This window comes from Macaca thibetana, chromosome 6, assembly GCF_024542745.1.
Source record: "Macaca thibetana thibetana isolate TM-01 chromosome 6, ASM2454274v1, whole genome shotgun sequence".
Lineage (NCBI taxonomy): Eukaryota > Metazoa > Chordata > Mammalia > Primates > Cercopithecidae > Macaca > Macaca thibetana.
In genome coordinates this window covers 4822886-4848533 of record NC_065583.1, presented here as the reverse complement: position 1 = coordinate 4848533, position 25648 = coordinate 4822886, and the positions used below count along the sequence as shown (strand labels likewise).

Sequence of the window (25648 nt, the reverse complement as noted above, 5' to 3'; positions counted from 1 at the left end):
CCAGGGCCTAGGCAGAATTGAAGAGGAAGGCAGGGGCCAGATCCTGCTGGGACCGCAGGGTGTGCAGGCACTCACACTACTCTCCATCTATTTCAGCTCTGCCTTCCAGGCATGAGGTAGGATTATACTTCCTGGCTCTCTTGGGTGGGACTGTGGGGCCAGTTCTGGCCAATGGATTGTGACCAGACACGATCCACTGTGTCCGAGCTGAGCCATTGATGGCTAGTGGGTGTACCTCTGGAGTGGCTGCTGTCAGGCTGGGTCCTCAAGTGAGGGTGACCTGGAGTAGTAGACCAATGATGGACGAATGAGAAACAAACCTTTGTTGATTTGTTACTGAGATTTGGGGACTATTTGTTATGACATCCCCTAATCTATCCTGACTCTTACATAGATCATTCCATTCTGGCTGAAGAGAGAGGGGCAAGAAGAGAAGAGAACAAAGCAGCCAAACTGAGCAGAAAAGACCCCTCCTTTCCTGTATCTCAAACCTCATCTCCCCAATTCAAATCCTAGAGTAGAAACTGTAGCAGGAGGAAAGATGAGGACATGGACATTGAAATCAAATCTCCCAAGGACGTATCTTAGCTACCCCAGTAGTCTGTTGAATAAGGTTGGCCCTGAGCAATCAGGCGCTACCTCTCCTTATGCCTCAACTGCTGCATCTGCATAATGGGGATAATCATGTTTCTTTAATAGGACTGCATGGGAGGATCAAGCCAAATTATAAATGTATGCAAGGACATAGTGGTGTCCAGCATACACTCTTTTTTTTTTTTTTTTTTTTTTTTTTGAGACTGAGTCTTGCTTTGTCACCCAGGCTGGAGTGCAATGGCATGATCTTGGCTCACGGCAGCCTCCGCATCCCAGGTTAAAGCAATTCTCCCTGGTTCAGCCTCCTGAGTATCTGGGATTACAGGCGCCCACCACCACATCTGGCTGTGTGACCTCAAGTGATCCACCCACCTCAGACTCCCCAAGTGCTGGGATTACGGTGTGACCCACCACACCCAGCCATCCCTTTAGACAGAGCATACACTATTATAATGCCATCTTATACTCCAGCCCTCAATCCTGCTCCTTCATCCTCAACCACCAGCCTCCAGTGCCCAATCCTGGTTCCTAATCATCTCCCCTATACCATGAGCCCCAAGGGCAGATCCTGCCGCTGACTCACCTCTCCCTCCCACCTCTTTCCTGCAGATGCTGAAGAGGGGTGTTATGGCGCCAATAGGAGCAGCCTGGGTACGAACTGCTCATAAACACACACACACAGACATGTGAGTAGATCAGGCCCCGACACTGTGTGCATTCAAACAGCCCCCAAAGCAAAGTTCCCAAACAAGAAGGTGGTGGACATTCTCCCCTGGGCTCACATGAAGTCTAAAAAATTATTTTTTACCAGTTAAAAATTTTAAATCAGAATATTTCACATACGACGGCTTCTGTTGAAAATTTGGAAGACGGGGCTATACTGTGCCCCAGACCCCTTCCCCGACAACCAGCACCTGGAGCAGAAGAGACAGCTGTCCCTTGAGATGGGATCCTTGTGCCCTGTCCCCAGCGCTGCCCTTTGCCTCCCTGGCGATGGAGCCCAGCGTCTGTATGGTTGCCTCCGGAGCTTTAGCTGGTGTTTTTTATAGTAGACTTAAGAGGAAAGCAAAACATTTTTCATAACCCTTCTCTCAAAAGTGGGAAACAAAAGACAGACCGAGAGAGGGCCTCGTGTCTCAAGAAATATAGGAGAGCTCATATCTCTTTGTGGAAGCAAGACCATTCCTTATATCGCCTAGCCTGCAGCGCCAATTTATATTATCGACCGGCCCCGTAGGCGTTTGAGTTTGCGACCCTGCCCTCACCCTTCTCATTCCCCTCCCGACCCAGACTAGGACCCTCTCTTTTTCCGATCACTCGCCGCAAGGCACACGGCGTGCAGCTGTCATTTTCTTTCTCCTTCAAGGCAGCCCTCTGTTTATTTTAGCCGGATTAGGGAATGGGGGTGGGGCGCAGGAGACTCCAGCAGCGGTCACTGCTGGAGGCTCCAGGAGACGACGTGACTTGCCCAAGGTCACAGAGCTAGAAGGTGAAGTCGCCTAGACCCTACCCCCGATTTCTCTAGCTGCCAAAGCCCAGCTCGTTCCTTCCCGCCCACGTCGCAGGCGCCGTGCGCTCTCGGGGCTCAAACACCTCGCGCCCAGTCGGGTGCTCTGCGCCCAAAGGTTGTTTTCCTTCGGCGAACTGCGCCGAGGGGTTAGGGAAACCTTGGGTCATGGTGGGAGGCGCGCCCCTGGAATCCACAAGGCTGCGAGACTGGGATTGCGGGAGTCCCCGAGTCTGGCCTGCCAGCTCTGGTGGCCACCTCTGCGCTCGGGCCGGGGCCCCGGCGCTCTCCCGCAGTCCCCTAACCAAGCCGCGGGCTGGCAGCATACCGAGGCGCCCGGACAGTCCCGGAGCGCGGCCGCGAGGAAGGGGCGGGGAAGAAGACTGCAGCGGAACCTGCCCGGGGCACCCCTGCCCTGGGCGGCTCTCCGCAGGCTGGCGCCGCGCCGGGGTCGCCGCAGCCCCGGGCCCCTCCCGGGCCACCTGTGCGCAGACTGGCGGGCCTGCAAGAGCCCGGATCCGGAGCACCGATCCACTCCGGGTTTCAGACTCCTGCCCCTGTCCCTGGAGACCGCGCGGGGCGGTGGGAGGCCTCCACGCCCACCACCCCAAGCCCCTCCCTGGGGGAGCCTCAGGCATCGCCCAGAGGGATTCCCGGTGCTGGGGGTGGCCCGCGCGCGCGTCGCGGGGCGGCCCGGCCCCTCCTTCCCTCCCAGCCCCTCCCAGCCGCCGCCCCGCTCCGTCGCTCCAGTCCGGGTTTTGCGGCGCCCACCGGCCGGCTCTCCGGCTGCGGGCTCCGCGGCGCGGCTGGCTCGGTGCGCTGCGCGGCTGGCGCTGCGCTCCGCCCCGGCTGCATTGCTGCGCTCCCGTGCCCAGGGGAGCCACGCGCCGCGTGCGCCCGGCAGCCGGCCGCCCGGAGGCAGCGCAGTCCGCTGGCATGGGCCCCGGGGGCGCCCCGAGCTGGGGCTCCGGGCTGAGGCGCTGAAAGCCGCCCTCCCGCCCGCGGGGCCCCGCGCCCGGCCCGCCCGCCCGCGGCCATGGCCGTCCGGCCCGGCCTGTGGCCAGCGCTTCTGGGCATAGTCCTCGCCGCCTGGCTCCGCGGTTCGGGTGAGTCACGCCGCGCGCGCTCTGGGGAGGCTTGCGGGGGACCGTGCGCGTGAACGCTCGCTACTCTGGGGGGGTCCCTGACCCGCGCTGCCAGACTCGGCTAGGAGCCCCCCGAGGCCAAACTTTGCGAGGCGGGACGCGGGGGCCTCTTCTTGCTGCTGCGCAGCTTCCCCGCGCGCTCTCCCGGAAGCCTGGGTTCTGCCAAGTCCAGGAGCAGCTGTCAGCGCACGGGGCTGGCGAGTGTAGACACCCCACGCCTCCGGGTGGGGGAAGTTTGCTGGTTGCCTGGGCCCGAAGCAGGGCTGGGGGTTTTGATCAACCCCAGGGAGACTGACTTTCAGGATTCGAAGATTAGAGGGTTTTGATCCTATCCCAGTGCCCAGAATATGGGGGGTGCGGGGAGCGGTTAAGATACCTCTTCCCGGTAGCATCTGCCCTAAACAGCCACTCACAATCTCCCAGCTTGGCACCTGGCCTCTGCCCACGTCCAGAACACAGTGTCCTCCTCTGTCCCCGCCACACACGCTCGCACACGCACACACTCAGGCGTGGAGGCGCATACACCAGCCCCCAGTCCTTGCAGCCAGCACAGTCAAAGCGCCGCGGTCCGAATGGCCGGGGCTGTGGCTCCTGGTCTCCCTGGTGCTGGGGGCCAGAGTTGTGTGCGGTTGGTCCACCAGCTTCCCCTTCTTTCTTAAACTCCATAGCCTTTCTTGGTCCCTGCATGCCCCATTGGTCACCCTAACCCGCTGCTAACTCAGCCCTCACCCCACCTGGTTCCCTTGGGAGGGGGTTTGGGGGGAGGAAGTTTCCCTGCATCCTTTGTCTGCTGTCCCTGAGCCTTCACCTAGGCTGAGCTGTGGGGGCCTCCTGATCTCTGCCCCCCATGCACTAAGCTGAGCTAAGCTTATGTGTCTGTGGTCGGGAGGAGGGGGGACGGGTGCCATTTGTGTGGTCAAGGGGGCTTGAGGCTTACCTGGCAATTCTCGATTCTTGCTGCCCCTAGAACCTGGGTGGTGACTCCCCAGCCTGGCCAGGCCACTGCTTATAACAGGGGTGTTGGAAGGGAGCATTGGGGTTTCTGAGCTGCCAAGCCAGATTGATCAGAGATCAGTGAGTGAGAGCTCGGGGACCAGCCTGATGATTGAGGCTGATGGCTGTTTCCTTAAAGGGTGTCTCTGCACAGCGCATCCTGCACCCACCACTGCCTGTCCGCCCGCCCCATCCTGCCTCCTCAATACCCCTCTCTACTCCATCCCACCCCCTCTATCTCCCTTCTCCATCAGCACCCCTCTTCTTCCCCAGGGCCTCTCCTTCTAATCCTGACCACGCTGAAAGGCTGAACTGTCGGGTGTGTGTCCGTGTCCCACACGTGTGTGTTAGGGGCGTGTGTGTGGCTCTCCAGATGGGGGTGCAGGTTGCACTGTTGTCCATGATGAGGTGGGGGTATTAGTGCCCTACACACAGGTGAGGTGTTGCCCGGCACCCAGTAGGTGCCCTGGAAATGTTTTCTGAGTTGATGCATGTGAGGGCTGGGTGGTCATAGCTGCATGTCGCCCACGTGAGCACGTGTGAAGGCTCTGGGTTGACATGTGTGCCCGGGTGACGAAGGGGGTTGGCATAGTCTGTGCAGCATTGGTATGTGTGCCCTGATGAATGTGTGTGATGGCCAGCATGCCACACATGTGTGACGGCTGTGTGCAGTTGCACAGGTGAGCGTGTACAGATAAGGGGGCACAGGTACCGGTGAATCAGGGCCCCGCAGCCTGGAGCGGGGAGTTGCCAGATGGACTCCTCAGGAGGCTGTGGGGTGGGGAAACTGCATCCCTGGTTGGCAGGGCATCTGTTAAGGCCTGGCCCAAGGTTGCCTAGGGAGTTGGCAGGTGGGCACAGGTGCTGCAGGGGCTGAAGCAGAGCCTGCCCCCAAGCATCAACTCTGCCCGTGGGCCTGCGGGAGGAGCTGCTGAAGGCCATGGGAAGGGGGGGCTGGCCCTACTTCTTTGGGACTCCCTTCCCCCTGTGCCCCACAGGCACGGGGCACATGTGGACGCCCAGGCAGGCTGGCCCTGCGGTGACCCCCGGCTCCTCCCGCGCTGCCTTTTGCCTCCGTGGCAACAGCCTCCAGTGAAAAATGTGTCTGTGAGCCGCTGAAGGAGGGATGGCCAGTGGGCAGCAGGGGGCGCCGGGGGCCAGCGTGACCAACTGCAGCCGCCTGCTCCCCAGGCCACCCGCCCACCCTCTGTTGTTGGACATCACACAAAAGCCTGTCCCTTCATCATGCTCGCACCTGCAGGCCCTCTCTGTGCCCGTGCACGCAAGCACCCATCTGTCTCACAGGATTTTCCCTCTCAAACCCCGTCACACGCAGCTGGCATGCACACTCCCACCCTGCCCCTGTGGTCTCCCTGTCACCCAGACCTCTGCAGTCCTGGGCAGGAGGGGCTTGGGAGCTGGCTTCCTTGAAGATGGGGCTCAGGGGTGCCATGCTCTGGCACTGCCGCATTGCCTAACCTGACCCCAACCATCTAGCCTTGCTCCTCCTTCTCGGACCCCTATCCTCATACTTAGGGCTGACCTAGGACCTGTCTGTCCACCCCCACACCTGGGAGAATGCAGCTGGCTGAGGAGGTCTTAATCCTCCAGGGCTAGGAGATACCCTGCTCCTGCTCACCCTGCCTTGTGGGTGGGGTGGCCTGGGCTTTGGGGTCCCTAGGTCCCCCCAGGGGAGAGCTGGTCCTCTTGTTGCTTGCCTGCTCTCCACTTGCCTGTGTTGGGAGGGGCTTCTCTCAGGAACCAGGGATAGGCATTGATCCAGGTACCAAGCCCACAACCAAAAGTCACAGCTCTGGTTCCCAGGAGCAGCCAACTTTGGCCTCAGCCAGGGGCCAGAGAGCCCCTGTCCTCACAACCCTTCTTCCTGCCTAGTGCTGCTCTGGTCCCAGACCTGCAGGCTGGAGCTCTGGGGCTTCAGAAGGCGGGAGCCTGCCCTGAGCTTGGGGTGGGGCTTCCCTGCTCTGGTGCTGGGCCTAGCTGCCACTTGGGAACCTGTGTGTCCACGCACATGCATGTGGTGCCTCCTGTTCTAGGCCACCCCTCTCCTGATGCCCCCTCTTCCCAAGGGCCCTGTCATCTCTTCCTCCTATTCTCCCAGCCTGGGGCTGGAAGCCTTAGAGTCTCCCTTGGTTCTCCCTTCTCTTTCACGCTTCACGTCTAATATGTCACCAAGTCCTCCAGCTCAGGCCTACTTGTGACATTGCTCATGTCCCTCGACTTCTTTGTCTTCCTCCACTCCTTTCTCCCTCACCTGGACCACTGCAGCAACCACCACCACCCATCCCCCTCGGGCCTCCTCCACTCAGACTAAGGCATCCCCTGGCATCCAGGCTGGAAATCTGCTAGAAAGCTTTTGGTGACTCCCAGTGCCTGCAGGTCAGTCCAAACCTTGAGCCCCCTTGGGCCCTTAGAAAAATACCTTCCTCCCTCGTCATCACCCCACATCAGCTCTGGGCTGGTCTATCTGGAGGTCGGGTGCCCTCCCTGGCTCTGACTGCTGGTGGGGTGGGCACCCCCGGGCAAGCTCTGGCTTCCAGACTGTAACTCCCTTGCCTTGCAAAGCCTCGTGCCACTGACCCTGCCAGCATGCTCCCCACCCAACACCCCCACGTTGGTTCTGTCCAGACCTGGGACACACCCCTTTGCTGCTGCCAGTCCCTGCACTGTGAAGCCTGCAGCTTCAGTCCAGCCCCTCCCAAAGGCCTCCCACCTCCTCCGCTGCAAAGGGGCCCTGGCATACTGATGTGCTTTGGGGGGGCTAAGGAAAGACGGAGGCACTGAGTCCTCAGCCCTGGGGCAGCTGCCAGAAGCCTCTGACCTGAGCCGACCTGAGCCGCCGCCTTCTCCTCCAGTGCCTCCCTCAGGTATTGCCATTGTTTATGGCGCGATGACCCTGTTCTCCGCCCCAGCTTGCTCCGAGTCACTGCCAACCACGTGCTGTTTCTCTTCACTTCCTCGTTGTGAGTTTGGGTTCTCTGTTCAGGCAGGGAGGGTGCTGTTGCTGGGGACAGGGAGAGATGTTTGCTCTGCCCCTCTCAGCAACCAGCCCATCCCTGTCCCTGAACACAGACTGCCGTACTCCAGGGAGGCTGGAAAGGGCCTCCTGTCCAGGGTGGGAACCAGGAAAAGGAGGCCCCATCATGGAGTGGGGAGTGCCATACCCCAGCCACACGTATGGACAGCAAACCAGCTGACATTGGTGCATGCTTGTAGGCCACTCACACAAGTTGTATGCCCATATCTGTTGAGTAGGAACCCCCATCCCCACCCTGACATGGATTTTCCCAGAGCGAATGTTTTCTTGAGCAAATAGTGTCATTCACAGAGTCACGTCATGACGTGGGCTGCTCTGCACAGCTCCTACGTGGGGTGGGACTCTTGGTTCCTGAGGCTGAGCCCCAGGGCCCAACCACGCGCAGACAGGAGCTCAGCTTCCTGCAATCAGTTCCACCAGCCCACCCCTTCGTTCCTCGTCTGCTCCTGTGGGAGTGGCATTGAAGGGTCCTCCTGCCTTCTGGAGAGTCTCACCCTATATTCTCTCCAGGTGGAACAGAAAGGACAGGGGCTTAGGAGGCAGTCAGGGTCAACTTCCAACCCAAGCCTCATGTCCTTGGACAAGCAACTTGCAGTCCCCAGCCTGTTTCTACATTGATAGAATGGGTCATGCTTGCTTTCTGGGGTTATGGTAACAGATTGATGGGCAATGTGGAGAGGGCACTCAGGATGAACTCCGACACCCAGTAGGTGCCATAACTTCTCTGTCTCCTTCGTCTGTGTTCCCTTGCATTTGTGGGGGGTGGCGTGAGTTAGGACAGGTGGGGACTTACGCCACATCAGGGCCCGAGCCCAGACACAGGAGAAAGATGGAGTCTCAGTGTGAGCCGCTTCATTTCCCTCTGCCCCAGGCCCAGGCAGTGGCCCCTTCTGGTTGGAAGAAGCGCCCCCGCTCCCCCGCCATCTCTACATACACCACCCACGCAGGGGCTTGGGCCTGATTCAGACGTCGGTGCTTCCAGTGCACAAGGGGCAGCTGTTTGGAGGTTCTGGAGATGAAGAGTTGGGTTCAGCTTGTCATGCAACTGTGTGTTGATGATCATCTCTGACTCTCAGGACATGGCACAGAGTGGGGCAGGAGCCCTGAACAGAACTAAATTCTAGTCCTCTCTCTGCTATTTGATTGCTGTGTGATCTTAGACAAATCATTTAACCTCTCTGGGCTGTTTGCCTCTCTGTATACTAAAGGGTGTAAACCCAATGATGCCTGTATTGGAGCCTGGGGTGGACTCTGCACTCAGCAGCAGGCTCCCCCAGGAACTGCTCACACCTGCCCAGCACCTGCCACAGACATCAGCCGCCCTGGCAGGGGCTGTGTGCATTGCTGGAGAGCCAGGTGGCTGCTGGGGCAGAGCCAAAAGTGGCTGTGAGGCAGAGCTGGGGACTGTGAGTCCCAACCCCTAGGCCAGGAATTGAGGGCCCACTTCTGCTGGCAGATACCTCCTATGTCAGAAACAGGCCTTCTCAGGGCACCCAGGTCAGGGTCCTAGTGCCCAAGGCCCACCCCTTTCCTGGGCACTGGTGTCAGGTGTGGCAGGCAGCTTCAGACCCCAGGGGCCCAGAACCCCAGGCACATGGAGAAGGTAGTGAAACAGGTGAGTTGGCAAGCTCTGTAGCTGGGTTTGGACCAGTACTAGGGTGAGGCTGGGCAGGTGCCTAGGCACAAAGGTAGGGCCAGCTCCCAAGAGTGAACGCCTCCTGGCCCTGCGTCCAGCTCCTCCCTGCACAGCTTCAGTTTCCTTGTCTGAACAACGTACTCAAAAGAACCCACCTCCTAGGTTTTTGTGCAGATTAGGCGGGCTGAAGCGTGTCAGTGCTGGCACATAGTGGGCACTCAATACATGTTAACAATTGATGATGACATGGCAGAGGGCACTGTTCAGCCCTCTCCTTCGGGAAGTGGGGGAGTCCTCGGCTGAATTTGTGGAAGATGGTGCGGCTGGGGAACCAGGAGGGAGGCAAAAGGCCTGGGGTGAGATTCCCATTCTGGGCTGGGGGCAGGCCTGGCTTCCTTTCTGTTTCTTGTCATGCCGAGGGCAGGTGGTCCTTGACTGGCCCTCCCAGCCCTGTTTGAGGTGGGAGAGGGGGAGCCGCACAGACCTCTGGGAGGTCTGAGTGGCAGCTGCTCAGCCCCAGAGTAACTGGGGAAGGGGAAGTTTTAGGTACTATTTTGATGGGGGAGGGGCCCTGAGGCCCCTGCTTCTGTGCTGTGGTGGGAGCGCCAAGGGCCAGTGTCACCCTGACTGGTGGGGCCCCCAGAGCCGGGCCTGTCCCACACTGGGATATCAGAGCTGTGTCCGTCTGGAAGGCTCAGGGTCACCTTGAGCTCCAGGCAAATATGTAGCTCAGATGGGGAGGGGGTGTGGGGGAAGACCGGGGGGGGGGGGGGGGTCTGTCTAGATTGACAGCACCTGAAGGGCCTTGGGGAAGGAGGTCCGGAGCCTGCGTCCCACCTCTGCCCTAGGTGTCCCCAGCCAGGGCGGCAGGTGGAACTCCCGTGCCCCAGGCCAGCAGGTCCAGTGGAGAGGCTGCGGGGTTCTGGGGGAGTACTCCCTGAATTAGACTCTACCCCTTCTAATCGGGGCAGGGGCCAAGTGGAGCCGAGGGGCCAGTGGTTTTTCCCAGGTCTGCATCTTTCCAGCACCGCCCCCCACCTCGCCCACCCCCCCACAAAACAAATGTGCCCGTCACTGGCGGGTAGCAGCCCCTCCTCAGCGTGTGCCTCGGGCCTCGGCAGCCCCCGCCCCGCTGTCTAGGTGGCTCGGTACGCGGGGGCCCTCAGGCCGGCGGATATGCGGGGCACGTGAGCGGGCGCGGGTGCCCGAGCCCACGGCAGCCGGGGGCCGAGGGGCTTTGCCATTCGCCGCGGCGCCCGTCGGGCGGGGCTGCGGGAAGCTTGCGCCCAGGGGCGTCCAGGCCGGGGGTGGGTGCCGTGGGGCCGCCGGGCGCGGGGTAATTAACGCGCTGCAAACTCTGGCGGCCAAGCCGGGAAGGGGCGGGATCCCTCCGCCCGCCAGCCCGCCCGCGGCCGCCCGCCGGATTAGCGGCTCTTTGTTCGGGGCCTGTTAACAAGTTCCTGGCTGAGCGCTCGGCTGCCGCCCCGGGAGCGGGCGTCCAGCCTCCGGGCACAGCCGCGCGGCCGCCTCCACCCCGCCTCCGTGCTCTAGCCCAGCTGCAGCCCCCGCCCTTGCCCGCCCTTGCCCGCCCTTCCCGGGCCCCCTGAGAAGTGGGTGGGCGCAGGGCTTGTCAGGCGATCTTGTGCCTGGGGCTTCCGAAGACCCCGGGCTGATACCGCCGCGAAAGGGAGGAGAACGTGCCCATATCCCGAGCACCTCCTGCACCTCCTGCAGGCCGGGGCTTCCGATGCACCGGTGTCGCCATTCCCGTTTTACAGATGAGGTCGAGCACCGACTTGCCCCAGGTCCCGGCTGTCCTCTACAGGCTGGGGCTCCACTCCAGCCCCAGACACCCAAATGCATTCTCCTTCTGCTAAGTAGAGAGGCTGTGTGGCAGGAAGAGGAGGAGCCCCTGGGGGCTATAGACTGTTACGTTTTTTATTCTTAATTAACTTGATGATGGTAGTAATCATGCCATTGCTGGGCTCCGCCTACATCATCTGATCAAAATCTCAGGACAACCCACAGGTGGGTGAGGTTAGCCCCATGCATCAGATGAGGACACATATCAGGGGAGGTCACACCACAGGAAGTGGCAGAGCTAGGACCTTACTGGGCAGCTACTGCTCTGCCCGATCTCCCCCACCACACTCCACACCCACCTTGTGGGCTCTCCTGTGTGGCTGTTTACTGCCAGGGCCTCTCTGTTTTCCTATGGACTTGATGGGAGAAAGTATGGAGACCCTGATTCTCTGTGTGGCCTCGAGTGACCTCCCTCCCAGCCTGGAGCCCATTCCCCATCGCCATGCTGCCTCCTGACCCCAACCTAGTGTGCTTCCAGCCTGAGAACGGCTGTCCAGGCCACCAGACGTTGATTATTAACTTCCTCTGGTGGTGTTGGCTTTCCTCACCCGTAGCCCTGAGCTTTAAGCCAAAGGGACTTGCCCGGACCACACATCTTCAGGCGACTGGGACTGTTCAAAACCACTTTCTTATAATGAGGGGGACTCTTTCCCAGTAAGCTCCCCAGATGGTTCTGGGCCCTTCCTTCTGGGGCCGCACAGGATGGAGGAACCCTTTCAGTTATTTAAGACAAGGCTCTCACCTGGCCACATCTGCCCCTTTCCTGGCCAGCCCTCCCCAGCCCTCTCAGCTGCTCCTCAGCCAAGCCGGAATCCCAACCCCCCACATCTTTGTTACCTGCCTCTGGGTGGCGGCCCAATTGTCACAGCCTCCCCAGCCCTGGGAGCTCACCACAATGCCCCAGCTTGAAGTGACATAGGACACTAAGTGTATCTGTTGCAAATATTGGAACCCAACTCACACTGGCTTAAGAAAAAAAAAAGTAAAGAGACTATAATGGCACATGGAACTGAACTCGGGGTGGCTGTGGCTTCAGGCATGGTTGTACCCAGGGAGAACAGCATGGCCAAGATCCTTGCCTCATCTCTGCTCTTGGGGATTTGGCACCACTCTCCAACAGCCTCTTCCCTTGATCCCAAGGTAGCTGCCAGTAGCTCCTGGGACTACACCTTTACAGGCCCAGGCCCAGGCCCAGGCCTGGCAGGGGTGGGGGAGAAGAGCACATCTCTTCCCTCCACCATCCAACAAATGTCCAAGTCTTCCATCACTGGTCTACCTCCAGTGCCCTGCCCAGTGTGTGAGCCAATCACCACAGCCAGGGGTATGATTATGCAGATTAGGTTGGGCTGGAGCCACCGAGGCCATTGTCCTGTGTTTACCCAGGCTATGTGCTGCTCCTCTCAGCTTCTTGTCCACCAGGAAGGGTGGGCACAATCATCCTCAGATGTCATCAACACATTTTGCCAGGTATTAAATGAGCATACTGTATAGCACCAAGCACAGCCTGTGGCTCAGAAGCAAAGCAGGATCTGGATCAACACTATTTTGTTGGCAGCATTAGAAAACAAGGCTGGCCAGGCCAGGCGCGGTGGCTCACGCTTATAATCCCAGCACTTTGGGAGGCCGAGGCGGGCGGATCATGAGGTCAGGAGATCGAGACCATCCTGGCTAACACGATGAAACCCCGTCTCTACCAAAAATACAAAAAATTGGCCAGGTGTGGTGGCAGGCACCTGTAGTCCCAGCTACTCAGGAGGCTGAGGCAGGAGAATGGCATGAATCTGGGAGACGGAGCTTGCAGTGAGCCAAGATTGCTCCACTGCACTCCAGCCTGGGCGACAGTGTGAGAAAGGAAGGAAGGGAGGGAAGGAGGTAGGGAGGGAAGAAAAAACAGGCCGGGCACGATGGCTCATGCCTGTAATCCCAGCACTTTGGGAGGCCGAGATGGCTGGATCACGAGGTCAGGTGATCGAGACCATCCTGGCTAACACGGTGAAAACCCGTCTCTACTAAAAATACAAAAAATTGGCCGGGCGTGGTGGCAGGCACCTGTAGTCCCAGCTACTAAGGAGACTGAGGCAGGAGAATGGCATGAACCCGGGAGGCAGAGCTTGCAGTGAGCTGAGATCATGCCACTGCACTCCAGCATGGGCAACAGAGCGAGACTCCATCTCACAAAAAAAAAAAAAAAAAAAAAAAAAAAAAAATGGAGAAAAAAGAAAACAAGGCTGGCCATTCAACAGGTTTTGCCTCCCCTTCATTGTGCTGTCATCTGCTCATATATCTGCATTTAGCCATCTAAGATATTTTATCAGGTGCCTGGCTAGAATCCAGACATGCTGTGTTTCTACTAGTCCATCCTTAATCTACCGTGGGACAGTAACCCCATAATAAGGGAAGCTGGTCTGGTGTGACTGGTCCATGGGGATCCCAGCAGGCCTCTCACGGTCCCACCTTCCTTTGGTCATCTGCAGCTCATTGAGAACAGTGCCTAGAGTTTGCATAAGGCTCACTGGGCTGTGGCTACTCCAGTGGATGTTTGTTAGGTTTTGTATCTGGTCCAGCTTCCACTCCAGTCTTAGTGGGGTGTTTTGGGGGCCCCTTCATTCCGGCCACAGGGCCCAGGTGAGCTAGGTAAGTATTTCTCTTGGCCTGGTTCTTTTCCAGCTACAGAGCCTGCTCTTTAAGCCTCTGTTCCTTCTCTTAACAACCCAGTCTTCCGCCAGTACTACTTCTTTCCTAAATTTGTGAGAATTGTTTTTTTCTTGCTAACCTTCAAAGAACCCTAAGTGATACATTCACCAAACCAAACTTTCTTCCTTATGACGACTAGACTACAGCTCCTGCCCCACAGCCACCCCCATGCCACTTTCTCAGAGGTCAGCAGCACGGCTCAGCTCTTCCAGGCGCCCTCCTCCGAGCCCCGCCCCTGCCCTGTGTTTCTCTGGCACTGCCCACGAGCCTCACGCCGCTGCACCTGTGCTCCGCTTCCCAGCGTGGTTTCTCCATCCGTGCCTCTCACCTGTGGCTTGTCCTTGGGTTCGGGCCATCTTTCTATACTGGGCGTGTCTGGTCAGAGTCTGAGCCTACCTACCTGGATATCTTGTAGTTGCCCTGGCACTTTTCTAGGGACCTTCCTCCTCCAGTTCCTTCAGGATCACACAATGAGAGGTCCATTTTTGATACCCACTTGGTCTTCTCAAGACCTCTTTCAGATCCCTGGCTCCACTGGAGGCCCGTCTTGAGTGTGAATTCCTGAAGCCCACCACCCAAATGCCAGGACGCCTTCTGACAGTGGTCAGCATTCTGCCTCCCCCCGCACCAGCGTGGCGTCCTGTTGAATGGTTAACAACTGGCTCTTCAGGCAGGCTGGGGGACTAATTTGCCAATTTCCATGGTGTAAATACTCCCACCACGGCCTATTTCAAGCTACCAATGTGATGTCAACTGACTTGCAAAATTTTAGAAATTGTAGCGATTGGCTGTCCTGAGCCAGGACGAGCTGGCTCCATACACCACTGCTCCTGACCAAGGTCACTCCCAGCCCTCTGAAATGACCACAGGCAAGGAGTGGACAAAGGCATCTCAGGCCTTCCCCTGCAGGACCAATTGACTTCCCAGGCCAGAAGGGGCAGCTTCCCTCCTGGACTTTAGACTCTGGTGGGTCGAAAGGTAGAGCGTCAGCTAGGACCTGGGAGGACTGTGCTTAAGAGCCAGGGCTCTGATGTGGATTAGAATCCTAAACTGGGTGAACTTGGGCAGGTTATTTAAGCTCTCTGTGACTCAGTTTGCTCACCTGGAAAATGCGGACAATGAAAGGTTCCTACCTCACAGGGCTTCAAGGAATAAACGAGTCATGCCACGTGGCGCACGCCGCCTGATGCTGGCTCACAGTAAATGCTCTGCAGGTGTGAGCTGTGTGGCCTGCGGGGCGGGGGACGCTCACTTTTGGCCCCTCTCTGTGACACGCCCTTGAAGGGTTGGTGTGGAGCAGGATCTTCGGTTGATAAAACTGGCAGCAGCATGCGTCAAGGGCAGGGCCTGCAGGCCTGGAATCTTGGGAAGGTGCTCATTCTTGGATAATGAGCATTCATGGGGGCCCTGAGAAGGAAGATTGGTGTGGTGGTGAGTCACCAGAGTGACTTGGCTGAGTAGGACTTCTGACACCTGAGAGCCGGGATGTGTCTCCAGGACATGCAGAGCAGAGAGGTGGCAGAGGCCACAGCCACATTGGAGAGCCCAGACAGGCCCAGCAAGGACAGCCCACCTGCTGGCCTCAGGCCAACCTGTGACTTCAGAGCTGGTCCCTGGGCACCCCCTGCCTCTGCCCTAGAGTTCTGGGAGCCCTGAGGCCAGAACAGGAGAGGGACTCAGGCTGGGACCTTGGCATGTGGTGGAATTTGGCCAGACAATGAGGGGAGGAGGAGTGGACGGGCAATGCCAGTGGCAGCATGTGTACAGGGCAGTCGGGAGGCGTGCAGCCCCACTGGAGCAGACGGTGCCTGTGGGGTGCCAGCAAGCGACAGGGCTGTGACCACATCTCTGAGCTGGGGAGTGACAGGCAGTGAGCAGTGTTTAAGGAAGATTAATCTGGCAGCCCATGGAGGATGGATGGGAGCAGGGAGAGGCTGGAGGCAAGGAGACCAGCCGGGAGGCTGCTGCGGTCATCCAGGCAAGAAATGACAAGGCGTCCCTCCCTGGTGGCAGGCAGGCGGCGGGGATGGAGTAAGAGAGATGGATGTGGGAGACGCTGCAAAGGGGGAAATGTTGCATCTGGATGCTGCATGTGGGGGGGCGAGGGAGGGGGAGGAGGCAAACATGATTCAGAGCTCTCAAGCCTGGGGAAGTGATGTCAGAAACAGAAAATAGATGGGGAGCTGGGCTGGGGGAGAAGCCGAAAGAGCAAGAGGCTCCACCCAGGGAGCTCCACCCTGCCAGGCTATGTGTAGAGTGTGGACAGGGCGTTTGGGTCACAAGCAACAGAAACTGGCTGTGGTCACGTGAAGGCAAGGGAGCGGAACAGCCCTGTCGGGTCAGGCAGGCACTGGGGGTGACAGGCAGACTTAAACCCAGCCGTGGCCCAGGAGAGACGTCCAACAGGTCCTGGTGGTGTGGGGCCATCCTGTTTCCTTTAGGGCACTGAAAGCCGTCCAGGGAAAGGTGGATTTACTCGGTTCTGTGAAGCCCTCCAGGGTAGGTCAGGACCAGCAGGGAGAGACACAGGGAGGCTGAGGGAGACCCTCCCAGCAAGCAGAGGCACGGAGGTCTGGGTGCAATGAGAGCCCCCACAGGGGGACTGCTGGAAACGGGCTCTATGGGACAGTCAGGGAGACTGTGGACAGGGGCAGGTGGCCGCGGCGAGGCTCGGTGGGAAAAGAGAAAGGACGGCTGGGCACTGACTTGGACTCCCCTTAGGTCCACCCTACTTGGTCTCGAGAAGTTTCTTACGCTTTGGGAACTGGGCTTTCTGGAGGGACGGCTCCATCTCGAGGGGTTTGGTAGTTTCTCTGCCGCCCATTGTTTTGGCTGCTGAAATACTTTCTCAGGGCACAGCACCTCCACCTTCCTTTGGTGACCTCCCGCCGTGGAGCCCTGGTGGGACGGTCAGTTATGGGGGCCCAGCCTCTCCCTAGGGAAAGGACCTGCCCCAGCTGGTGAATGGTTCCGGAGATCCTGGGCACATGATTGGGCCAGGCTGGCCACATGGCCTGAGTTGAGCCAGTCAGGATCCTTCCCAGGGCTTCTCCGGCCTGGAGGCAGAGGTGCAACCCTGATACCTCCCGGGTTGGTGGCAGTGTTGATGCAGGTTCTGACGCTGGCCCAGAGCTAGTTCTCCCTCGTATGGAAAGCAGCCGTGGGGTGGAGGCGGGTGAAGCCAGCGCACAGGGAGATCAGGGACAAGCGGAAGGAGGAGGCTGTCCCAGTGGCCCCGAGGCCCTGAGGCTCTGGTCCCTGCAGCTTTTCTCAGTCCTGTGAGCTGCTCTTAACAGCCTTCCTGGCCCTAGATCCAAGAACTTCCCACTTTAACGCCCGTGTGAGTTGGGTTTCTGTGTCCTGCACCTGAAAGGGGCCTGGCCTAGGATCTCAGGAGAAAGATGATGATGTGGGCAAAGCGCCCACCCAGAGGTAGCCAGGTGGCAGCAGGCAGGGCACCGAGCCCCCACGCGGCAGATAGAACATTCTAAAAAAAGAGAGAGAGAGAGAGAGAGAATTCACATAAAAATCCAAATGTCAGGCTTCTCCCGAAAAAGCAAAAGATCTGGGCTGGGCCCAGCGAGCCCATTTTCCTGGGTGGCTGGGGCTGGAACCTGGATGCCACTTTGGCAGATGAGCACCCTCACTGCTAGGTGCCCCCATGCCCATGCACAACCAGTGCCTCTGCACCCCTGCCCTGTGCACCCCCACCACCTGTGCACCCCCACCACCTGTGTACCCCCTGCCCTGTGCACCTCCACCACCTGTGTACCCCCACCACCTGTGTACCCCCACCACCTGTGTACCCCCACCACCTGTGTACCCCCTGCCCTGTGCACCCCCACCACCTGTGTACCCCCACCACCTGTGTACCCCCTGCCCTGTGCACCCCCACCACCTGTGTACCCCCACCACCTGTGCACCCCCACCACCTGTGTACCCCCACCACCTGTGTACCCCCACCACCTGTGTACCCCCACCACCTGTGTACCCCCTGCCCTGTGCACCCCCACCACCTGTGTACCCCCACCACCTGTGCACCCCCACCACCTGTGTACCCCCGCCACCTGTGTACCCCCGCCACCTGTGTACCCCCCCCACCTGTGTACCCCCTGCCCTGTGCACCCCCACCACCTGTGTACCCCCACCACCTGTGTACCCCCTGCCCTGTGCACCCCCACCACCTGTGTACCCCCACCACCTGTGCACCCCCACCACCTGTGTACCCCCTGCCCTGTGCACCCCCACCACCTGTGTACCCCCACCACCTGTGCACCCCCACCACCTGTGTACCCCCACCACCTGTGTACCTCCACCTGTGCATTCCCACCACCTGTGCACCCCCACCACCTGTGTACCCCCACCACCTGTGTACCCCCACCACCTGTGTACCCCCACCACCTGTGCACCTCCACCACCTGTGTACCCCCGCCACCTGTGTACCCCCTGCCCTGTGCACCCCCACCACCTGTGCACCTCCACCACCTGTGTACCCCCACCACCTGTGTACCCCCACCACCTGTGCACCCCCACCACCTGTGTACCCCCACCACCTGTGCACCTCCACCACCTGTGTACCCCCACCACCTGTGTACCCCCACCACCTGTGTACCTCCACCTGTGCATTCCCACCACCTGTGCACCCCCACCACCTGTGCACCCCCACCACCTGTGTACCCCCACCACCTGTGTACCCCCACCACCTGTGCACCTCCACCACCTGTGTACCCCCGCCACCTGTGTACCCCCTGCCCTGTGCACCCCCACCACCTGTGCACCTCCACCACCTGTGTACCCCCACCACCTGTGTACCCCCACCACCTGTGCACCCCCACCACCTGTGTACCCCCACCACCTGTGCACCTCCACCACCTGTGTACCCCCACCACCTGTGTACCCCCACCACCTGTGCACCCCCACCACCTGTGTACCCCCACCACCTGTGTACCCCCACCACCTGTGTACCCCCACCACCTGTGCACCTCCACCACCTGTGTACCCCCACCACCTGTGTACCCCCACCACCTGTGCACCCCCACCACCTGTGCACCCCCACCACCTGTGCACCTCCACCACCTGTGTACCCCCACCACCTGTGTACCCCCACCACCTGTGCACCCCCACCACCTGTGTACCCCCACCACCTGTGCACCTCCACCACCTGTGTACCCCCACCACCTGTGTACCCCCACCACCTGTGTACCCCCACCACCTGTGTACCCCCACCACCTGTGTACCCCCACCACCTGTGTACCTCCACCTGTGCATCCCCACCACCTATGCACCTCCACCAACTGTCCCCCCTGCCCTGTGCACCCCCACCACCTGTGCACCCCCACCACTTATACAGCCCAGTGCCTGTGCAGCCCCCTGCCCTGTGCACCCCCTACCTTGTGTACCCTCTGTCCCGGGTACTCTCACACTCCGTGTCCCCCTCTGCCCCCTGCCCTGTGCAGTACCACCACCTGTGCACCAGCCTGCCCTGCCCTGCACACCCCTATCCTGTGTACTCCCTGCTTTGTGTACTCTCTGTCCCGGGCACTCTCACCACTCCGTATGCCCTGCCCCATGCACCCCCAGTGCCTGTGCACTGCCCTCTCTTTGCCACTCACCCCCGCTCCCATGCACACCAAGGCTGCATCCCCTACCCTATGCACAGTGCTTGGTCGGTGTCAGGTACTGAGGCCATGGGCAGGGCCATCCCTCTCCTTCCCTCCCTTCCAGCTCTCGAAGCCTGCGTTTGGGGCCTTAGATTTCACCTGTTCAGTTTGAAGTGATGGAGGATATAGTCAGGTGGAAACATCTAAAAGATAATTGGAAACCGTGACTGGCACTTTCAGATGCAGTAAGGGTGGGAAATGGAGATGAGAGACCCTTGCATAAGGAGCTGATCACGGACATACGTGAGCTCGAATCCCATTCTAAGAAGATGATTAGGGAATGGCCATGGCTGGGGTGGAAAGGATGATTCAGGGGACAATTTTGAGGAAGCCAAAAGGAGGCCCGGGAGAGAGCAGTGGGGGCCCAGGAGTATGTGCAAGGTTTTAAGCTGGAGGGGAGGCAGCCTTGAGGAAGGCTTTGGCAAAGGCCCTGCTGATAAGGCCTGGAGGACACGCTGGGAGCAGGCAAGGAGAGCGGCCAGAGGAGGCTGTGCTCAGAAGCAGCAGGAGTGAGCTGGGACAATGGGAACAGTGTGGACAGGCCGGACACAGAGGCCCTTTGGAATTTGCAGAGCATGGAAGGATACCAGGTAGAAAAGGCACAGGATGCAGTGAAGGTTTCAGGGAGAAACTTGGGAAATGGGGGTGAGGGCAGGACAAGCATATATTGCTGGGCGCTGGCAATGTACTTGCACAAAAGCTCTCGATGGGTAGCTCAGAGGCGAGTGACGTGCCCACATCCCACAGCTGCCAGGGCAGAGCTAGGTGCCAACCCCAGCTCCATAGCAGGCAAAATGAGCAGAAGGCCCAGAGCCTCAGCAAGCTTTTAAGAGAAGCAGAGGGGATGGACTGAGGGACAGAGCTAGGTGGCGATGGCACCTGGGCCATTAAATAAGCATGTATTGAGCACTGGCTGGGGCCAGGCCCGGCGTCAGGCGCCACAGATGAGCATGAGGGCCATGGGACCATGAGGGAGCTGGAAGCAGGGGCATGCTGGGTAGCCAGTGAGACAGGACAGTCCTGGAAGAGGTGACACTTGAACTGAGACCTGAATGAACTGAGACCGGCTACGGGTGCAGCAAAGGACCTACTGTGGTCTGGTTACAGGGAATGTGGAGCTGGATGAGGAGAGGTGTGATGACTTGTGTCTGTGTCCATTTATACACGCGTAGAAGCCACCTCCACTTCCAGAGACGCACAGCGGGAGCGGCTGAGGGCACATTTGCTAGGGTTAGCTGGTCGGAGGACGTCAGGGGGCCTGGGTCCCAGACCTGCTCTGCTGCTACAGCACAAGCCCAGGCCAGACACGCTCCCCTGCCCCATCTACAAAAGGGAAGAATGACCGGGCCTGGGCTCTCATGGAGCTGATCCTGAGCCTGGGACAGGGCAAGGGTAGAAGCCTTGGGAGGGTGCGGGGAGAAGGCTAGGCAGGCTGCGTCCGCCCTTCGCAGGCCTCAGCAACCCCAGGATCAAACAGTAACTGGTAAAACGAGCTTAGTCCAATGGAGTTGGACTTTGATGCATATATATATTTTTTCATTTTTTTAATTCTTCTTTGCCATTTTTTAATCAAGGTGAGATTCGCATAACATAAAATTAACCATTTTAAGTGCACAATTCATTGGCATTGAGTACATTCACAATGTTACGTGACCACCACTTCTATCTAGTTTCTAAACATTTTCATCAAACCAAAGGAGACGCCATTAAGCAGTCACTCCCCATGCTCCCCTTGCCCCAGCTCCTGGCAAACGGCAGCTTGCTTTCTGTCTCTATGGACTTATCTGTGACGCTATTTCATGTAAATGGAATCATATAATTCGTGGTCCTCTGTGCCTGGCTTCTTTCACTTGGCATAATGTGCCCCAGGTTCATCCATGTGTAGCATGCATCACTGCTTCAACTGCTTCATTCCTTTTTTTTCTCTCTCTCTCTTTTTTTTCCAAGACAGAGCCTCACTCTGTCACCCAGGCTGGAGTACAGTGGCACAATATTGGCTCACTGCAACCGCCACCTCCCAGGTTCAAGCGATTCTCCTGCCTCAGCCTCCCGAATAGCTGGGATTTCAGGCATGCACCACCACGCCTGGCCAATTTTTGTATTTTTAGTAGAGATGGGGTTTCACCATGTTGGCCAGGCTGGTCTCAAACTCTTGACCTCAAGTGATCCACCCACCTTGGCCTCTGAAAGTGCTGGGATTACAGGTGTGAGCCACCACGCCCAGCCTTCATTCCTTTTTGTGGTTAAATAATATTTCATTGTGTGGATGGACCACATCTGGTTTATCCCTTCACCCATTGGTAGACATTTGGGTCGTTTCTACCTTTTGGCGACTGAATAATGCTGTTTTGAACACTTGGGTACAAGAACCTGTTTAAAGACCTGTTTTCGGTTCTGTTGGGTGTAGGCCTGGGAGTGGAATTGCTGGGTCATATGGTAACTCTATGTTGAACTTCTTGAGGAACTGCCAAACTATTTTCCTTAACAACTGCACCGTTTTACATTCTCACCAGCAATAATGAGGGTTCCAGTTTCTCCACGTCCTGATTCTTGTTTTTGAAATGTTAAATTCTTGCAAAAATTTTTCTCATCTCTTGGGGCTCCTGTTTTGCTGGTGCTTGAATCTGTGTGTGGCCATCAGGTTAGCCTGGTGTAGGTCTCGTGGTTCAAGATTGGTGACAGAAGATGGGAGAGGGGACCAGACGGCTGGGAGCCCCCAAAGGTGCAGCTAGCGGTAGGGTCAGAGCGGGTCTGGGCCTCTCACAGCCCTCTTGGACCCCTGTGGACCTCTGTTTCCCTCTGAAAGCCCCCTTTGGTCCTCCTTCCCCCTCCTCCACACCCACCCCCAGCCAGGAGCTGCCCTCTCTGCCCCTCTGCGCCACCGTTTTGTGTGTGTGTCTCGTCACCAGGATAAATGTAGCTACAAACAATGCGGCGGGCTGGGTGCTAATTTGTCAGACGCAGTGCGCGGCTGTGATTCCGAATACATTAACATTTTCACATGAAATCATTTCAATTTTTAGTGATTAAGAGGTATTTGTTTTAAAGCATCAGGGTGATTTGCTGCAAACCTGGAGGGCAGTGGGGGTGAGGGAGCCCCTGGGTGTGATGTCATTCATGGCACCAGGGCAAGCAGTCACCACTCCACGCCCACCTGTGCCCACCCTGCGCTTCCTGGGCATGGGGCTGGAGGTGGCAGGACCAGGGAGTAGGGATCATGGGACGCAAGAGTCCCTTGAGGGCATGGAGGCCCAGAAGCCTCAGCCCCCCCATCTTCCTCTGGCTTCCCTGGGTTATTTGGTCTCACTCAAATATCACCTCCTCAGGGAGGTTCCCCCTGGGCCTCCAACCTCAAGTAGCAGCCTGTCACTCTCTGCTTTAGCTTTTTCTTGGCATTTATCAACATTGGAGATGACTTTCTTGCTTACTTGTTGATGTTCTGCACCACCCCCAGTTAAAACACACGCTTCTTGAGGGCAGGGACTATGGCCTGCTCATGCTCACTACTCATTCATGATGGATGGATGGATGGATGGATGGATGGATGGATGGATGGATGGGTGGATGTGTGAAAGATGGATGGGGGCTGCCTCGGTGGCTCATGCCTGTAATTCCAGTACTTTGGGAGGCCAAGGCAGGCGGACCATGAGGTCAGGAGTTCAAGACCAGCCTGACCAACATGGTAAAACCCCATCTCTACTAAAAATATAAAAATGAGCCAGGCGTGGTGGCACACCTGTAATCCCAGCTACTCAGGAGGCTGAGGCAGGAGAATCAATTGAACTGAACCTGGAAGTTTGACGTTGCAGTGAGCCGAGATCGCACCACTGCACTCCAGCCTGGGCAACAGAGCGAGACTCTGTCTCAAAAAAAAAAGGAAAGAAAGAAAAAGAAAGGAAAAAAGAAAAAAGATGGATGGATGGATGGATAAAGTGGGTGGATGGGTGGATGAATGGATGGATGTATGAAGGATGGATGGATGGATGGATGGATGGATGGATGGATAAAGTGGGTGGATGGATGGGTGGGTGGATGGATGGGTGGATGTATGAAAGATGGATGAATTGATGGATGGATGGATGGATGGATGGATGGATGGAGTGGGTGGATGGATGGGTGGATGTATGAAAGATGGATGAATTGATGGATGGATGGATGGATGGATGGATGGATGGATGGAGTGGGTGGATGGGTGGATGGATGGGTGGATGTATGAAAGATGGATGGATGCATGGATGCATGGATGGATGGATGAAGTGGGTGGATGGATGGGTGGGTGGGTGAATGGGTGGATGTATGAAAGATGGATGAATGGATGGATGGATGGATGGCTGGATGGGTGGATGGATGGGTGGGTGGATGAATGGGTGGATGGATGAAAGATGGATGGATGGATGGATGGATGGATGGATGGATGGATGGATGGAGTGGGTGGATGGGTGGGAGGTGGATGGATGGATGGATGGATGGGTGGATAGACAGGTAGATATATGGATGGATGGATCAGTGGGAGGGAAGGTGGATGATTATTCAGGGGACACAGAAGACTCCCTCACCTTATCAGGCATCCTATCATCCCTGAATCAGTCCCTCAAGTCCCCAGCCCTGGGCAGGCCACCTTGGGTGTGCCAGGCTTCTCTACACCTGGGAAGTACAAGTTCATTACCATGGGGCTGGTACCCACAGGCCTCCAACCCTCTCACTTCCATATCACTGCTACTCTTTTTTTTTTTTTTTTTTTTTTTTTGAGATGGAGTCTTGTTCTGTCTCCCGCACTGGAGTGCAATGGCGCAATCTCGGCTCACTGCAACCTCTACCTCTCCGGTTCAAACGACTCTCCTACCTCAGCCTCCTGAGTAGCTGGGATTACAGGCGCGTGCCACCATGCCCAGCTAACTTTTGTATTTTTAGTAGAGATGCGGTTTTGCCATGTTGGACAGGCTGGTCACAAAACTTTTACTCTTTAGAGCCTGTCCCTGTCACCTTCCTCTCTGGGTGCCATGAGAGCCGCTCTAAGGGGCTCCCAGGCCTTCAGACAGACCAGCTCTGCCAGGTCTCAGCTGTTGCCAGTCTTCTTGGCTGGGGACCCTCTACTCCCTTCCCAGGAGCTCCCAAGCAGGGTGGCCCTCTCCGGAGCCGCTCACAGTGCGCTAAAGCCTGGGCTGGAGGACACGCCTCCATGGCGCATGGGTGCGGCGTGCAGTGTGCGCCTGCTTGTGTGCTGGCGTGTGTGTGCTGGCGTGTGTGCATATGTTGTGCATGTGTGTGTGTGCATGTGTGTGTGTGCTGGTGTGTGTGTGCTGGCGTGTGTGTGTTGGTGTGTGCTGATGTGTGTGTGCACGCACTGGTGTGTGTGTGCGTGCTGGTGTGTGTGTGTGCTGGTGTGTGTGCATGTGTATGAGTGGGTGTGTGTGTGCGCTGATGTGTGTGTGCTGGTATGTGCGTGTGTGTGTGTGCTGGCGTGTGTGTGCATGCTTATGTGTGTGTGTTGATGTGTGTCCTTTTGTGTGTGTGCTGGTGTGTGTATGTGTGTGCATGTGTGTGCTAGTGTGTGCATGTGCGTGTGTGTGCTGGTGTGTGTATGTGTGTGCGTGTGTGTGCTGGCGTGTGTGCGTGTGTGTGTTGGCATGTGTGCTGGCGTGTGTGCTTATGTGTGTGAGAGTGTGTGTGCTGGCCTGTGTGTGTGCTTGTGTGTGTGTGCTGGTGTGTTCTTGTGTGTGCTGGTGTATGTGTGTGCATGTATGTGTGCTGGCGTGTGTGCGCGCTGGTGTGTGTATATGTGTGCTTGTGTGTGTGCTGGCGTGTGTGTGTGCGCGTGCTGGTGTGTGCTGGTGTGTGTGCTTGTGTGTGTGCATGCTGGTGTGTGTGTGCACTTGTGTGTGTGCTTTGTGTGTGCATGCCCTGGTGTGTGTGTGTGTGTGCGTGTGCTGGTGTGTAAGAGTGTGTGTGCTGGTGTGTGTGTGTGTGCTGGTGTGTGTGTGCATGTGTGTGTGTGCGCTGGTGTGTGTATATGTGTGCTTGTGTGTGTGCTGGCATGTGTGTGTGTGTGCGCGTGCTGGTGTGTGCTGGTGTATGTGTGTGCTGGTGTGTGTGCGTGCTGGTGTGTGTGCGCTTGTGTGTGTGCACGCTTGTGTGTGTGCTTTGTGTGTGCGTGCCCTGGTGTGTGTGTGCATGTGCTGGTGTGTGTGTGTGTGCTGGTGTGTGTGCGTGAGTGGGGTGTGTGTGCTGGTGTGTGTGTGCATGTGTGTGCTGGGGTGTGTGCATGCGTGTGTGTGCTGGTGTGTGTGTGTGCTGGTGTGTGTGTGTGAGTGGTGTGTATGTGCTGGTGTGTGTGTGCATGTGTGTGCTGGGGTGTGTGCATGTGTGTGTGTGCAGGTGTGTGTGTGCTGGTGTGTGTGCGTGAGTGGGGTGTGTGTGCTGGTGTGTGTGTGCATGTGTGTGCTGGGGTGTGTGCATGCGTGTGTGTGCAGGTGTGTGTGTGTGTGCTGGGGTGTGTGCATG

The 25648-nt window shown here is 57.9% G+C and overlaps 1 protein-coding gene across 3 annotated transcripts in view; it reads left to right on the top strand.

The window, feature by feature from the left end:
* The first annotated feature begins 2932 nt into the window (after positions 1-2932).
* UNC5A (unc-5 netrin receptor A) overlaps positions 2933-25648 on the top strand; it is a 71066-nt gene continuing 48350 nt past the window's right edge. Inside the window, exon 1 of one of the 3 annotated variants that reach the window (XM_050793164.1) lies at positions 2933-3207. In XM_050793164.1, coding sequence (XP_050649121.1) covers positions 3138-3207 — 70 coding nt within the window. In that variant the 5' untranslated portion in view covers positions 2933-3137. The remainder of the gene's footprint in view (positions 3208-25648) is intronic. The other 2 variants (XM_050793165.1, XM_050793166.1) reach the window with 2 other exon arrangements.